The sequence below is a fragment of the Macaca nemestrina genome, chromosome 7, assembly GCF_043159975.1.
Source record: "Macaca nemestrina isolate mMacNem1 chromosome 7, mMacNem.hap1, whole genome shotgun sequence".
Lineage (NCBI taxonomy): Eukaryota > Metazoa > Chordata > Mammalia > Primates > Cercopithecidae > Macaca > Macaca nemestrina.
This window is the reverse complement of record NC_092131.1, coordinates 17,188,599-17,205,146: the sequence shown is the minus strand read 5'-3', so window position 1 is coordinate 17,205,146 and position 16,548 is coordinate 17,188,599. Positions and strand designations below refer to the sequence as shown.

At 44.8% G+C, this 16,548-nt stretch overlaps 1 protein-coding gene across 8 annotated transcripts in view; it reads right to left on the bottom strand.

Moving 5' to 3' along the window:
- The window catches only part of LOC105467558 (tetratricopeptide repeat domain 7B), a 273,670-nt gene that overhangs the window by 116,841 nt on the left and 140,281 nt on the right, over positions 1 to 16,548 (bottom strand). For all 8 annotated transcript variants that reach the window (XM_024788437.2, XM_024788439.2, XM_011717247.2 and 5 more), the window contains 2 exons: positions 3,225 to 3,308; positions 2,112 to 2,216 (listed from right to left, as the gene is read on the bottom strand). In XM_024788437.2, the coding sequence (XP_024644205.2) occupies positions 2,112 to 2,216; positions 3,225 to 3,308 (189 nt within the window). The remainder of the gene's footprint in view (positions 1 to 2,111; positions 2,217 to 3,224; positions 3,309 to 16,548) is intronic.

The window sequence follows — 16,548 nt, the reverse complement described above, 5'->3', positions numbered from 1 at the left end:
CTTTTTTATCTTTATTTTTTACTGATTGGTTCTATAATGAAGTTGTGCTAGGTATTCAGAAGCTGAACTGAATATATTTGTAAAGGATAAAGTTCTTGGAATGTTTTATGTTTGAGCCTTTCTTTTTTCCCCCCAGGATATAAAGAATCCATTTAGGCTTGGATTCTCTTTGCCATGAACTGTTATAAATTTCAAAACTCCATCCACTTATTTTACAAACCTCAACACATGTACCTTGTGCCAGCAGATTCCAATGAGAAAATGTGCACCTGTAAACTACACCCACAAGAAGACCTGGTGCACAATTCATTAGAGGCAAAAATAGTAAGATTTGTTCCTTCAAAGTATGGCAAACGTTGATGATATTGAGTTGGGTGATAAGACACTGGAGTTCATATACTCTTGAGTTTTGTGGTGTTTAGAAATTTTAATAATAAAAATGCAAGAAAAAAATATACAGAAAAGATTTGTTACTCATATATATATATATATATATATATATATATATATATTTTTTTTTTTTTTTTTTTTTTTAAAGAGGTCTGGCCGGGCGCGGGGGCTCACGCCTGGAATCCCAACACTTTGGGAGGGCGAGGTGGGCGGATCACGAGGTCAGGAAATCGAGACCATCCTGGCTAACACGGTGAAACCCTGTCTCTACTAAAAACACAAAAAATTAGCCGGGTGTGGTGGCGGGCGCCTGTAGTCCCAGCTACACGGGAGGCTGAGGCAGGAGAATGGAGTGAGCCGAGATTGCGCCACTGCACTCCAGCCCGGACAACAGAGCGAGACTCCATCTCAAAAAAAAAAAAGAGGTCTATTTAAGGCATTTCAAGATGTATGTGTTACAGTAATAAATAAAGCCAGAGCTGGGAGGAGGGCAGTAGTCACTGCTGGGAACTGGCATGTTCCAAATGCAAAAGTTGTGTCCACTCCTCCGCCTGCCCACTCCTGGAGCGCCTGCGCCATCCCCTTGCCTGCTCACAGCCCTAAACTGTCAAAACCCACATGACCGCACTAGGCCTTCACAGCTGTGCGTTTCAGGTGAGAGCCTGTGCTTTCAAAACATCTTTTCTACATTTTCCCAAGCAAAATGAACTAAACTGGAACACTCTTCGCTAGGCTTACTTTTCTCCTACTGGGTGAGAATATGTGGAAAAAAACAAAGAGCAAGGACATAAGGGTGAAAAACCTGAGCTTGTAAGACGCTTTGGTCTTTTTTGAGCAAATCGTTTTTATTGCTAATGTTGACATGAAGTTAAAGAAAAGAAATTAGAACTCTATCGTATGTGGCAATTATCTATACCACCATCTCGGCAATTAGACTGAGTTTTCTATTTTCTACTCAAATGATGTATTTTTTGAGGTACTAGAATTGTTACAAATCAGGCTATTGCCAAATTCAAATTTGAACAAGAATATTTGAAGAAAAATGTGTATGTGAAAGAAGAGAAATGAAGACAGTTGAATTTAACATATGAGCTGAAATGTAGGGTGACTCCTTGCTCTTTAGAAAGTCCCAGGCTCCCCGCCTAGGCAACAGAGTGAGACCCTGTCTCCACAAAAAATACAAAAATTAGCCGGGTGCAGTGGAGCACACCTGTAGTCCCAGCTACTCAGAAGGCTGAGGTGAAAGGATGACTCGAGCCCAAAAGGTTGAGGCTGCAGTGAGCCATCATGTACTCCAGCCTGGGTGACAGAGCAAGACCCTGTCTCAAAAGCAAAAACGAAAGCAAAAACAAACCAGGCTCAGCCACGGATGCTAATTCAGTCACGTGTCTCTTCTCAGTCCCACATTGCTTGAATAAAGCAAGATGTATGGGAGTATGAATTATGGTTCTATCTTATTATCATTATTCCTGGAGCACAATCCCATAGGAAAAAACCCCTGGAGTACCCCAGAGTCCTCCGCAGTCCTTGGGTGGGGTGGATGAGGCCTGAGGAGGCCAGGGGCCCAGGCCCAGGCTCCGTGGCTCTACACGGTCTTGTATCTTGTCCTTGCGTAGCTGATGAATCACCCTCGCTTTCTCTCTGTGCCTCAACATGAAAAAAATGGGCAGGACTGGCCTGGAGTCCTCTGCAGGAGCGGGGAGGGGGGCGCCCCTACTCACCCAGTGCAGGGAGCCCATGCAGAGCTTGGCAGCGAGGAGAGGGATGGTGGCGTCGTCCGGCTTCAGGCGGATACACTCTTTCAGCACCTTCACGGCACGGGCAGACTTGGCAAGAGAAGATTATTTCTGTGAAACTCAAAGCGTTTGACAGAACCGAATACAACAGCCTTCTCAGAGGGGGTTTTGGTCAGGGTGGCCTCCTCGTGGGCTTTTCCAACTTTAAACCCAAGCAAGCGGGGGCCTGGGGCATGTGAAAACCAGAGCCTGTGGCTTCTGAGGGACTGGGGAGTATGCTGGGTTAAAAGCCAGCAGGAATGCTTCCCTGGTGCCACCTGAATTTCATCCCATACTTGTGTAGCTATTGGAAAATTAAGAAAAATGTAAAGATGGTGGAAGTTTGTTCCTATAAAAGATAAATATCCAGTTGAAGGCACAGAATACTAAATTTCTGAATTCACTTAGCTCAAATAATCTTCTATCTCAGGCTTCATTCGCTAAATTGCCCAAACAAGAAAAACAATAGCTACCACCTCTGTTGAGTGTATACACAGCAAGGAACGCACCTCTAAACACCTACGGCGTAGCATGTCATTCCCCTGATAACACACCTACGGAGTGGGTACTGTTCTTACTCCATTCACCGAGGAAACTGAGCTACTCAGTAACTTGCCTGGGTCACTCAGCTGGGAGAGCAGCACCAACCTTCCATCCTGCCGTTGGACTCCCTCAGCCCACATTTTCATTCAGTACCATGCACTGACTAATATAACACATTGCTCAAGATAACCAACAGGTTTCCCCTCCAGGAAATAGCTTAACTCTCGGTTGAGTGTAAAACATTAGCTCTAGTTTAAGCCATGCCCATGACACCTGATGAAGTCACAATGACTAGAAAGAGACAAATATTTCAGAATTTTTCTTCTCAGTGATAAGTCCATCTTGGCTTCCCAGACGATTAAATCTGATTGTTCACTGAGAGTGGACCAGGATAGTTTCCCAGAGCGGCTCAAAAGACTTCCATAAAGTCTATCATTCCGTGCAATTCATTGACATTAACCTCTTTGGCCTTAATAGGATAGGCATAAAAAACTGCCCATCACAAAGGGGACTCACTTTTCCAGCAGCCATCAGGGACAGGGCAAACTGGTACCACAGGTGGAACTCCTCAAAGGCAAACTTCATGGCTCTCTCTAGGCACTGGGTGGGAAAGAAAAACAAAGCAGACATCTGAGAATCGCTGGCGCCGCAACTGCACAAGCGTGAGTTGGTGTCCATGCACGCTAAGGTAAGTCCCATCAAATCTGCTTCCCTGGAAAGCTTAAAACATAATCCTCCACCAAAGGGCTCCTACGGAGTCCCCACACAGGATAATGCACATGCCGGTGGCCAGGACAACCCACAATTGACCAAAGTTGTGACAGTCCCTGCCCTTGAGTAGCTTTGTATCTGGCACAGGAAAAGAGGCAAATACATCAACAACACAAATACAAAGCCAAACTCAGGAGTGCCCCAAGGGCGAGAAACAGGACTGTGGTGAAGTGATCCCAGGAATCAGGAATGGCATCAGGGAGAACGGAAACTGAGCTGGGCCTTCCCCAGCCCAGCCCCACTGTGAGAAACCATCAAAGACAGAAACCACAACTTCTTTATCTTCTCAGTACTGGTGCATTGCCTGCCGTGGTGAGTAATCTACAAATGGACTTCCCTCTCGGTCAGCGAGGAGCCTCTGGTCCCTGCACAGGGTGACATGATGACATTAGAGCTTTAGGAAGATCGTGGGGGACTGGGGTGAGTGGGGTGAGGAGGAAGACCTTGATGGAGGCAGGCCAGGAACAAAGTGGACAGAATGGTCCGGGGGCTTCAGAATCAAGAAATGTGTCCAAGGTCAGATCAGCAAGGACGGGTCACCCGTGGAAGCATGTGGGGACTGGGGAGGCATAGGAGGTGCCCAAAGTTTCTGGCCTGCATACCTGGGGGAAAATCCATGCCACAGAAGGCCCTTGTGTATGCACGAGTGTGAGTGAGTGAGTGAGTGTGTGTGTTTGAGAGAGGGGGAGAGAAGGGGAGGTTTTTGTGGGTTTTTTTGTTTTGTTTTGTTTTAGGAGAAAGGGAGAATGGGGAAGGAAGTTGTCATGAACGAGTTTGGCATGTGAAATGCTGAGTTCGAGGCATCATGAGGTAATTTACCAGAGACATTCTGGGACCTCAAGAGAAAGATCTAACAGAAGACAAACATTTGAGAAAAGAGCTGAAGTTACTGGAAGAGATCAGATCAGTCCAGAAGAGTATTCAGAGAGAAGGCAGCAGGGCCAGACTGCGGAAAGGGAGAGCAAAAGGATCTGGAAAGGAGGGCAAAGAAGGGAGCTGGGACGGCAGTGTCACGACACAGAGAAGGCCCCGGGAAGGGGCCAATGGGGCCAGCGGCAACAGAGGCCAAGAAACCACCCGAATCGACTGGGTGACAAGCTCTGCAATGTGGCTTTGGGGGACATGGGAGGAGAACATAGGCCATGGGGACCAATAAGCAAAGAAAAGATGGAGATGAGGCATGAAGGAGGGATGTGTGGGGTGAAGAAGGGCTCTTCATCTATGTGCTTAATTTTTCATAGAGGCAACTCAAGCCTCTCGCTACCATGAGCAGAACGAGCATGCAGAGTGAAGACCCTGGGGAGATAAATTAGGTCCCAGAAGACTAGAGGGAGCCAGGTCCCTGGAACAAATGTATTCCTGCTGAGAGGCCTTCTCTTAGGGAGGCAAGGTCCTCCAGACAAGGAGGAGAGAATGGCAGGCCCTGTCGGGCCCAGCCAGTTTTCTCTGTAAAGATGGAATGAGATGGGTGCTAGAAGGAAAAGAAAAGAATAGTGGCAGGAGGTTTTAAAAAGAACAGAGGTGGCTGGGTACAGTGGCTCACACCTGTAATCCCAGCACTTAGGGAGGCTGAGGCAAGAGGATCACTGGAGGCCAGGAGTTCGAGACCAGCTGAGGCAACATAGCGAGACCCCGTCTCCACAAAAAAGGTAAAAAAAATTAGCTGGGTGTGGTAGTGCACACCTCTAGTCCCAGTTACTCAAGAGGCTGAGGAGGCAGAATAGCTTGAGCCCAGGAGGCCGAGGCTGCAGCGAGCTGTGATTGCACCACTGCACTCCAGCCTGGGCAACAGAGCAAGACGACCCTGTCAAAAAGAAGAAAAGAAAAGAAAAGAGAAGAAAGGCAGAAAAAGAAAAACAACGCAAAAAATAGAAAAAGGTTTAAACAACAACAAAAGCCCCTTCCACCAAAGGGGACAGAAGGCTCACAGCAGGGTCAGCTCAGAGACTGGTGCGAGCACTCAGTGGGGCCTGCACCACTGTGTTGCCACCTTCTTTCGTGCTGCTAGGTGGCCAGTGCAGGAGCAGAGGAAAATGATGGGATGCTCAGGATTCATGGACAGTCAAGGGGGGAGGGCAGGGAGCTGGGGACCTGGAGACAAGGAGCTGCAGTGAAGGTGATAAATGGGTAAAGGTAAAGTGAGGTGGTGGGAGAGGAGAGAAAAGAATTCTAGAATTTTAAATGGCATATACAGAGGTCACACAGTAAATATGCTAGTTGGTTTACTGTGAAAAGCTGTTCTGACAAAAACATATTCTATTTAAAAGTAAAGTACTAAGCATTAATAAGCACCTAGTGCTTGGCGATGGCACAAGGTGGGCATCCGAAGACCTTCAGCAAGGTGAACATGGGCAATGCGTTCAGCTCAGGGCTGGCTGCGGGCCTCATCCTACGCCATGAGACATTGGCAGGAGGGGCTGGGTGAGGCCTCCAGGAGAGTCCTTTAAAAGCAGGGCATTCTCTGCCAGCACCCACTTTGCCCTCAGCCCTGCCCCTTCAAAGCCGGAAGTAGGGTGGCCAGGAACACTGAGCAGAAAGTAAGTGTGTGGCCCTGATGCCATGAGGTGCTGCAGCTACTGCACCAGCCTCTCACAGGCTTCTTGTAGGCTGAACCAAATAAACTCCGCTTTGGCTAAGCCACTGCATGCTGGTTTTGTTAATGACATGTGAATACACTCCTCACTAGTGCGGACACCAAGCGGCAGACCTGGAATCTGAACCTGAACCCAGGGCCCTCTTAGCTGCTTTGCTGTACTGAGGAAGGTGTCACTGTGCCTTTAAGGCGCACAGCGGGAAGGGAGAAATGAAAGCAGCATGCTGAGATCAAGTAGGCAAGACAGGGTGGCAGGAGAGACCTAACCCAGGTCTAGGAGGAACGGGCTGGGACTAAGTGGGGGAGGGCAAGTGTGATGGAGGATGCTAAGCAGTGAAAAGCCAGCAGTGCCTAGAAACTGACTTGGGGATGGGAATGAGGGATGATAGAGGAGGAGGAGATGAGAATGATCACAGTGGCTGAAATGAGGCACCAGGAGCCAGTATGTGGAGAGATGGTAGATAATAAAAAATAAGGATCGTTCTAACAGCCCTACTCAACCAATACGTTGCAATATCACCACTAAGTACTTAAATATACTTAGTAAGTACTTAAACACTAAGTACTTAAACATTTAAATGTTTAAATGGTTTTTTGTCCTCCTTTTGCTAAGAGGAATGATAAATATCAACTGTTCTCCTGATCAACAAAAGGAGCTCGGCAGCTGAAACAGTGTGTTCTGAATCAAAAAGCTAGATGCTATAAATAAGTGTGTACCCTTCTCTTCTTGCATGCCAAAGGCTAACAGTCTCATTAAACTCTGTGAAGCACATTCACCGGAGGTCTAATTGGTACAGAGCTGCGTTCCAGGTGCTACAGGAAAGAAAAACAGCCCCAGTCCTCATCAGGAGTAGAATCACGGGATCCTGTGGCTGGCAGATCACGTGGGGAGCATCTAGTTGAAGCCCCCAAAGGAGAGGGCACTTGTCATTCTGGCTGCCTGTTACTTCAAATCTCTTCTGATTTTGGGGGCGGGGAAAAGCAGGCACTCCCAAAAAGACATGCAATAGAAATGTGGCACACGCGTGGCATGCAGACAGCCAATCACATGCTCCTGCCAGCCTCTGAATCTGCAGGTAGGGAGGCAGGGAAGGGCCCTCTGGAACTCGTTCCAAGCGTTCCAAGTGTTCTAAGCGCCCTGAGTGAGCTGGGGCCTCCCAAATTGGGGCAGGGCTTTTGTCTCCCTGAATCTGTTCCAGTCTCCTCTTCAGCCTCTGGTGGAACTGGTGAGCTTAGCAGTGCAGATGGATGAGTTCCTTTTCTGCTTAACAAGTCCGGTTCCATCACCTACAGCCAAGGCCCTGACAGTACGCCCAATCAAATGCTTCAGGCTCCTCCTGTAACAATCCCTACCTTCCAGCCCCCAACAAGTTGTACAGCTAGCTGCCTGAGAACCCTTCAGAATAGGGAGTACACAACCTGAATGGCAGCTAGGAATACAGAATCAAGGTGCACAACAAATTGGGTGTGTGAATTCGGGCAAGCAATTAACCACTGTGTACCTAGATTCCTCACTGTAAAATGGGAAATATGACAGTGATTAATGTAGAGAGTTACTAAGACTTAGTTACTACATACAACGCCACAGGAAATAGCACCTCACAAACAGGCTAGCGAGTGCTAAACAAAGGTTAGCTATTATTCCTTTTAAAAAATTTTAACATTCTTATATTAGGAATGGAAATACAACAAATTGTATCATACCTATCACTTTATCCAGATTCAATGTACGAAAACTCAGATTTACAATGCATTACATCAGAAATAAATATCTTTACAAAATGTTTACAAAACTTTACGAAATGTTTCCTCATTTTAGAAAAGGATTCAATCTGAGACCCTGGAGAATAGGGCACAACTTTAGAGAACTGGACCAGAATGTGTGCTTATTCTTCATTTCTTTAACAAGTGTGGTAACACCCTGTAGCCAGGCACTATTTTAATTACTTTACAAGCATTGCCTCATTGGGTGATCCTAAGGACCCCGCAAAGTACAAAGCAGGTCTCTTTATCATCATCCATTTGCAGGTGAAGAAACTGAGGTGCAGAGGTGTTAAGGGAGTACACGGGCCTCTGAGTCGGTGGTGGAGCCAGATGGGAGGGAAGTGGTCTGGTTCCAGAGACTGAGCTCTTCACCACAACACTACTGCCTCTGAAACTTTAATTACATCGTGCCACTCACACTTCACGTATCAGGCCCACTCATGCTGCAGAAAGCAAAGGACAGCTAAATAAAAGGCCCCTAAAAAGGCCACATACTTCTTGAACTATTTCTTTCTTTTTTTTTTTTTTGAGACGGAGTCTCGCTGTGTCGCCCAGGCTGGAGTGCAGTGGCCGGATCTCAGCTCACTGCAAGCTCTGCCTCCCGGGTTTTTACGCCATTCTCCTGCCTCAGCCTCCCGAGTAGCCGGGACTATAGGCGCCCGCCACCTCGCCCGGCTAGTTTTTTGTATTTTTTAGTAGAGACGGGGTTTCACCGTGTTAGCCAGGATGGTCTCGAACTCCTGACCTCGTGATCCGCCCGTCTCGGCCTCCCAAAGTGCTGGGATTACAGGCTTGAGCCACCACGCCCGGCCCTTGAACTATTTCAGAGACTCAGCAATAGTTTTTTTTTTTTGCTGCTAATGGGGACCCTTGCTTGAGGCTACTAAGGACGGAGTTTCCAGCTAGTAGAAGTGTCAATCAACTTTATTGATCCCATGATATCCACCAGCACCACGACAGCCAGTGGTGCCACATCTCCAGCCCATCGCAAAGTTCTCAACTAACAAAGATTACATGAGTCCTGTGTTTCCTCTACAGGTAGCATCTCTCTCAGTTCCCTCCTAGTTTGGACCTCTTTCTCATAATGATAACAACCCACCTCCCATAACAAGCCAAGAGGGTGTCCTAAAGAGAGTTAGGAAATCTGGGTCAATTACAAATTAGCCCTCCACCCCAATTCAGAAGGGTGTGAGCTCTGGCATCACAGCCGATGGTGCTGCCTGCCAGTGGGCTCTTGGCATCTTATGAGATACAGTGACGGCACGCCAGCTTTGGAAAACTGCCCAGACAGCTTCAGATGCTCCTGAAATGCTGATGCCAAGCATGCTGCCTGGATATATAACATGTCCTTCCCTATGTTTCCGTAAACATGAAGATTACATAAACCCCTAAGCAGTTCAGGTCAACCATACTTCAACTACAAAAGGAGACTCCCTGCCAAAAAAATACACCCATGGAAAAAAGAAATGTGGGTTGTCACTGGGAGCATACGCTATCCACAACCCTTGCCCCTTAGGCTGTTTGCTCATCCCAGTTCTGTTTGCCTATCCCTTTTTAAGAACCCTATCATATGTGTATGTGACAGAGTAAAAAATTGCAGTTTTAATGTTGTGGGGAGATGGAGAATATAAAATAAAAGCATTCACATTTTTTATTTTTTAAATATTTATTTATTTGCTTATTTATTTATTTTGAGACAGGGTCTTGCTCTGTCACCCAGACTGGAGTGTAGTGGCACAATCTCAGCTCAGTGCAACCTCTGCCTCCTGGGTTCAAGCGATTCTCCTGCCTCAGCCTCCCGAGTAGCTGAGATTACAAGTGCCTGCCACCACGCCTGGCTAATTTTTTGTATTTTTAGTAGAGACGGGGTTTCACCATGTTGGCCAGCCTGGTCTTGAACTCCTGACCTCAGGTGATCTGCCTCCCTCAGCCTCCCAAAGTGCTGGGATTACAGACTTGAGCCACCATACCCAGCTGCATTCACATTTTAATGATGGTTCCAGTGAAAAAGATGCATTGATGAAAATGGACTTTTCAGAAGATGGCAGGTGTTCTGTGCATGGGGGACATATAAAAGAGTGCTTTAATCACCCAAGACCAGCACACAGGGCGTGAGGACAAAAAGAGCAGTCACATGGTGAAGGCACTGGCTCTGGGGCCAGGTTGCCTATCTCAATTCATGCTCCTCCCTCCCAGCCATGGGGTTGTAATGGGGGTTAAATGCAGAAATACATGTGAAATGCTCAAAAGAGTGTCTGGCCCGCATTGAAGGCTATCGATGGGCTGGCTTTTATGAAACAAAGCAAGAGCAGATCTTCAGGGTTCTGAAGGGCGGATGAAGGGGATAATGAGAACCCCTGGGAATGAGGGTGGGCACACCAGTGGACAGCAAAGGCAGTGTGAACAGGAGTCTTTGAGTGGCGCGAGCTAGATTCTGGCCCCTTTTCCACTTCTGGAGTCCAGTGGAGGGATGGCAGGGTGGGCCTAGGAAGGGAAGTGGGGCCGGTCCAGAGCTGCAGATCCCTGAGTCACCCATGCAAAACAGCAGGTGACATCTCCAAATCACCTCCCTCACAAGAAAAGAAGATGGATTTGGCAGTGGTATTATTTCTACCAGGAAAGATAGACCCATTCGCTGTAATCACATGACTGCCACCTCTCTAATCCCAGATAACATTCATTTAATACCACGAATATTTGGTAGAACAATAATTAGACTCTAAATGGCATCCTAAGCATTTAAGTGCGAGTCAAAATGTCACTTGCAAAAATGGTTCCTTTTGGTAACAAGAGCTTATGCCTTTCCAGTCCCTTTTTCTGGCTTTTCATAAATCAGCCATCTTTGAGGGGCTCCAGGAATGAGAAGCTTTTCTGGCATCAGAAAGGGATTTAGCAATTACCTCCCTAGTACATAAAGCCCAATTACACAAACAGGGTGTGCGGCAGCGACAGCTGTACAGTACCACAAGCGCAGCAAAGCCAAAGTCTATTTTTGGAATTCAAGGGTAAGATTCTGCATCCAAATCCCATTGGGGAGTGGGCAGAAATAAAATAATCAGACACCCCTCAAATTTAGCCTGAAGTGTAAGTCCAAAATTCATCACTATTAAAAGACAACAAATAGCAGAGTGAACTGCCATCATTATTTACCTCATAGACAGGTTAGCCATATCCTAAAAGTTCTTATGGCATAGATCCTTCAGTTCATCAGGGAGACTTTCTCTTCCACATTGTGTATACTTCATGAGTCAGTTAATCAAATTCCTTGCGGTTGTGCAACTGATTGTTTTTAAACATGATATATACAAAATATTTCACTTCCTTAACTTTTAGCAATAAAAAACTCTGCAAGCTATTCAAACATTTTGGGCCATCGTCTTAGATCCACAGACTGACAGAGTCACAGAGCAATTTGAGGCCTTTGAGATTATCTGATCCCATTCTTACTTTATGGATATGGAAACTGAGACCCAGAGAGGAGACAGGACGTCCCCAGGGCTGCACTCAGTGGCACACCTAGAGTAAGAGCCAAGGTCTCATGATCCTCGACTCCTAAACTTTTTATTGTTGTTAGACAGAGTTTTGCTCTTGTTGCCTAGGCTAGAGTGCAATGGCGTGATCTCGGCTCACTGCAACCTCTACTTCCTGGGTTCAAGTGATTCTCCTGCCTCAGCCTCCCAAGTAGCTGGGATTGCAGGCGTGCACCACCATACCTGGCTAATTTTGCATTTTTAGTAGAGACATGGTTTCACTATGTTGACTGGGCTGGTCTCAACCTCCTGACCTCAGGTGATATGCCTGCCTTGGCTTCCCAAAGTGCTCGGATTACAGGTGTGAGCCACCGCGCCGGCACTCCTAAACTAACTAAAAATGAAAGTACAAATTAAAATGGAGTTTGAGAGGTCTATCTACAGGAGCCTGGGTCCAGGAAAAGCTTCTCAAAGGCATACTTATGGGACTCTCAGCTACAAATGAAAGTCCCCCTCCTCGCCCCAAGTTTGGAGAAAACAGACATCAAAACTTGCTCAAGTTTTCTCTCCTTATATTGGAAATAAAGCAAATGCATCCATGCCCCACCCCTTCCCATTTCTCTTTTTGCTTTAAAACAGCAATACTGCTCCAAGCAGGGAAGTCTCAGAGTTTTATTGCTTTGGCAAACACTTAAAGGATATCATTGCCTCTGGCCACGGTGAGAGGAGTAGAGTGGGTTGTTTTCAAAGGTCACAGACTTTATTATAGAATTTGAATGCTGGGCGCAGTTTTCTGGCATGCTCTCCTCTCAACTCGACAAATCAAGTGGACCAAGCTTGCACATTGAGTAAGGGGTCTCCACGGTCCTGCTCAAACTCTACTCCATCTGCTGCTTTGCCAGTGTAGCTGTTCCTTGCAAAATGTACTGAATTCACAAAATGGGCATTCCATTCCTCCTGTCTCCTCAATTGCCTCTCACCTTTGGTCTTTTCAGTCTCTCTTCCCCGGCTTGGGGCACCAGGTTTTAACCCTTCAACCATGGCTGCCGCTTAGCCCATGCCAGGACTAAGGGAGGAAGTAAGGAGTTGAAAGTGTGGCAGCCTGGGACACACCATGTACAAAATAGCAGCACAGTAAATGCTCGGATGAAGGCTGGACAGAGAATTGGGATCCATTCTTTTGGAGGTCCTTTAAGGAGGGCCGCAGCAAACATGGAGGCAGGGAGGAGTACTGGAATTACCAAGACTGGAGACAATGACATAGCAGAAAGGACTGAAGCAGGGTCACTGAGCTATGGCCTGAGGGCCCAAAGTGACCTACTGCTTGTTTCTAGAGTCCAAAAGTTAAGAATTGTACTTATAGCTGAACGTTCACCATCAATTTGATGAGAGGGGTTATTAACTTTAAACCCAAATTAAGCAAGATGTTATCCCCTACCCTCACAAACAACCCCATTCTTCTCATTCATGAATCTATGTTACAAACATTGTACTCATTATATTTTGAGTTTCATTGCTTAAAATTTTGTGGAAATTTGTTTTCTCTCTTGTTATACCTACATGCTATTCTTGATTTTGTCTCTTAGCCTAAAATATTTAGTATCTGGCCCTTTAATTTGCTGACCCTTGTTCTAAAGGAACCAACCGGGGGCACTTTAGGTTGAAGGAAAAAAGACAATATGACAATTGTCTTCAAAATTTGGTGGACTCTAAAGGGAGAAGGAGTCATCCATTACCAGGGCATCTTTACTATGGAACATTCTCCCACCCTATGAAGAAAGGGGCAGATCTAGACACATGGATCTGGTACAATCTTCAGGATAGATCACCGGCTGGATAAAACATAGATTTTATGTCCTGTGGCATGCTACTTTTGCATTGAATGGGGACACGCACATATGCATAGTGGCCTATGGATTTATAGTCAGTCTTTAGGAGTATACACAAGTAACTTCCTCTTCATGTTCCCCTTGGCTCTGTTGTAACACTTCCCTTGTGCATACATTACCTGCTCAAAATAGATAATAAGACCAACCAAAAAAAAAAAAAAATTGGTAGACTGTCAGTGAGGTGGGGCTGGACTTGCCCTATTGCTCCAAAAAGACCGAATAGATAGAAATTACAAGGAGACTCATTTTAGATCAATCCTTTCTAATAACCACAGAGGAATCGAATGATATATATTACCCATCAATTGCTGTGCTGGCTACATTATAGTCATTATCTTACTGAGCTCCCTAACAGTCTGTGATATAGGAGCTCAGAGGGGCCAGTATCTTTCTCAAAGTCTCAGAGCTAGGAAAGGGCAGAGCCAGAATTTGAACACAGATCTCCCTGACTCCAGGGCTGAATTTTTTTACTATACAGTGGGTACTTCCCTATATAAGGGTCAACGATCATCTGCCAGAGTTATTATTTCGTACAAGGGAGATTTTAAAATTAGAAAGCAGATTATTAATACCACCAATAATAATAGTAACATGCACTTTTTACAGTAACATACATTTATCTCCTTAATCCTCATAATAACATTCCAAGGTAGATCTTATTATTATCTATGTTTTCCATATAAGGGGACAGGTTCAGAGAGGTAATGGAATCTGTTCAAGTTTATATTCAGCATGTAAAGTAGCAGAACTGAGATTATAACACAGGTCTGATGTTAAACTATGAGGCATTGTTGACATGGTAATGTCATCCAAAGTGACCTATAAATTCAATGCATCCCTATCAAAATTTCAACTTTTTTTTTTTTTTTTTGCAGTAATGGAAAAGCCAATCCTCAAATTCATATGGAATTGTAAGGGATCTGGAATAGCCAAAACAAACTGGAAAAAGAACAAAGTTAAAGGACTCCATACTTCCTCATTTCAAAGCTTACTACAAAGCTACAGTAATCAAAACAGTATGGTATTACATAAAAATACATAGACAGACCAAAGACAGAATTAAGATTCCAGGAAAAAATTCACACATTTATGGCCAATTGATATTTGATAAGGGTGCCAAGTCCATTGAATAGGGCAAAGAATAGTTTTTTCAACAAATGGTGCTAGGACAACTGGATTTCCGCATGCAAAAGAATGGAGTTGGACTCCTACCTCATACCATATACAAAAAAAAAACTATAAATGGACAAACAGTTCAAATATAAGAGCAAACCTGTAAAATCCTTAGAGGAAAACAAAGGAGTAAACCTTCATGAGTTTGGATTTGGCAATGGATTCTTAGTTATGACACCAAGAGCATAAGCAACAAAATTAAAAAATAGATACACCGGACTTAATCAAGATGTAAAACTTTTGCACATCAAAAGACATTTCAAGAAAGTGAAGCTGGGCATGGTGTCTCATGCCTGTAATCTTAGCACTTTAGGAGGCCAAGACAGGAGGCTCACTTGAGGCCAAGAGTTTGAAACCAGTCCAAGCTGGTTTCTACAATCTCTACAAAAAAAAAAAAGCAGGTGTGGTATCTCTACAAATATAGCTGACCAGAGTTTATTATGTAGACTTTAAAATAGGCAAAAGACTTGAATAGTAGTTTTACCAAAGAAGATATACAAATGGCCAATAAGCCCATAAAAAGATGCTAAACATTATTAGTTATTAGGGAAAAGAAAATCAATCCCACAATGTGATATCACATCACACCTACCAGAATGTCTACATTAATAATAATTTACAAATAACAAGTGCTAGTGAAGAAGTGGAGAAATTAGAACCCTGTGTATTGCTGGTAGGAATGTGAAATGGTACAGTCACTGTGAAAAACAGTCTGGCAGTTCCTCAAAAAGTTAAACATAGAATTATCATATGACCAAGCAATTCCACTCCTAGGTGTAAACCCAAAAGAACTGAAAAAAGGAACTCAGAAAACATGCTGTGCCCTAACGTGCAAGTGTTGATGTTGGCTGGGGACAGCAGAAGGAAGGAAAGTTCAAGTAGAGTATTCACTGCAGCATTATTCACAATAGCCAAAAGGTGGACACAATCCAGGCGTCCACTGACAGATGAAGGGATAAACAAAATGTAACACATACATGCAATGGAATATTATTCAGCCATGAAAAGGAACGAAGTTCTGATCAATGCTATCAGATATATTGTTATAACATGGCTGAATCTTGAAAACATTAGGCTAAGTGAAGCAAACCAGACATAAAAGGGCAAGTATTGCCTGATTTCTTTTATATGAGATACCCAAAATAAGCAAATTCATAAAGACAAAAATTAAATTAGAGGTTACTAGGGTATCGGGAAGGAGAGAATGAAAAGTTATTGCTTGATGGGTACAGAATTTCTGTTTGGGATGATGGAAAAATGTGCAAATAAATAGTGATGATGGTTGCACAACATTGTGAATGTAATTAAATGCAACTGAATTTTACACTTTAAAAAGGTTAATATGGCATATTAAAAAAAATTTAAACAAAGAACTAAAACAAAACCATGAGGTATGTACCTAGATACCTTGTTTCTCTGAACTATGCTACCCTAAGAGTTTAAACTCCTTCCATTCCTCCCAAGCGTGTTGGCACTTTCATTGAGGACCACGTTAAGAAAGCAATGCTTAATTCGAAAGAACGTTTTCGTAATGGTGAGAATGGAGATCCCAGGGGCCATGTCAGAGGCTGATATTCTTTGGGGCAGGGTGTCATGTAAAAATGGTGAAGATGGTCCCTATTGAGCTGACTCACAAAGCTGGACCAGAGCTGGTAACTGTCCAGGTGCTCTGCCCCAAGCTGGGCCCATCCATTCCTCTGCTGCCCATTTCCCACTCAATGACCTTTAACCTTTGGGCCTGCCTGGGGAAGATACACTCCTTGCACATCTAGGGACCTCTAAAACCAAAGAAAAGGGGGCAGGATGAGGGTGCACACTGGTTTTGAAGCACTGGTGCATTCAGCAAGTTGTTAGGGACCACCCAGCACTAACCAAATACCCTGCCTTGATTTCTCAGAAGTCTACGGCTCCATTTGTGTCATGCCCACTGATGCCTTCTAGAAACCTTGGCACCTAGCTCAAGGCTGGGTTTCTGCAGTACAAGTGGGGCTGCATGCAATGCTGAACTTTAAACAAATGGTAGGCCTGGCAAGCAGACGTTGTTAGATGTGCAATGCTTTTCACAGTGCTCCCTGATTAAATAAGCGTTTAGGTTAGGGAGGTGTAAATGTCCTTTTGGTACAATTACTAGTCAGACAGTTCTACCCACAGAACTATGGTGTTGTTGAGATTTACCATAA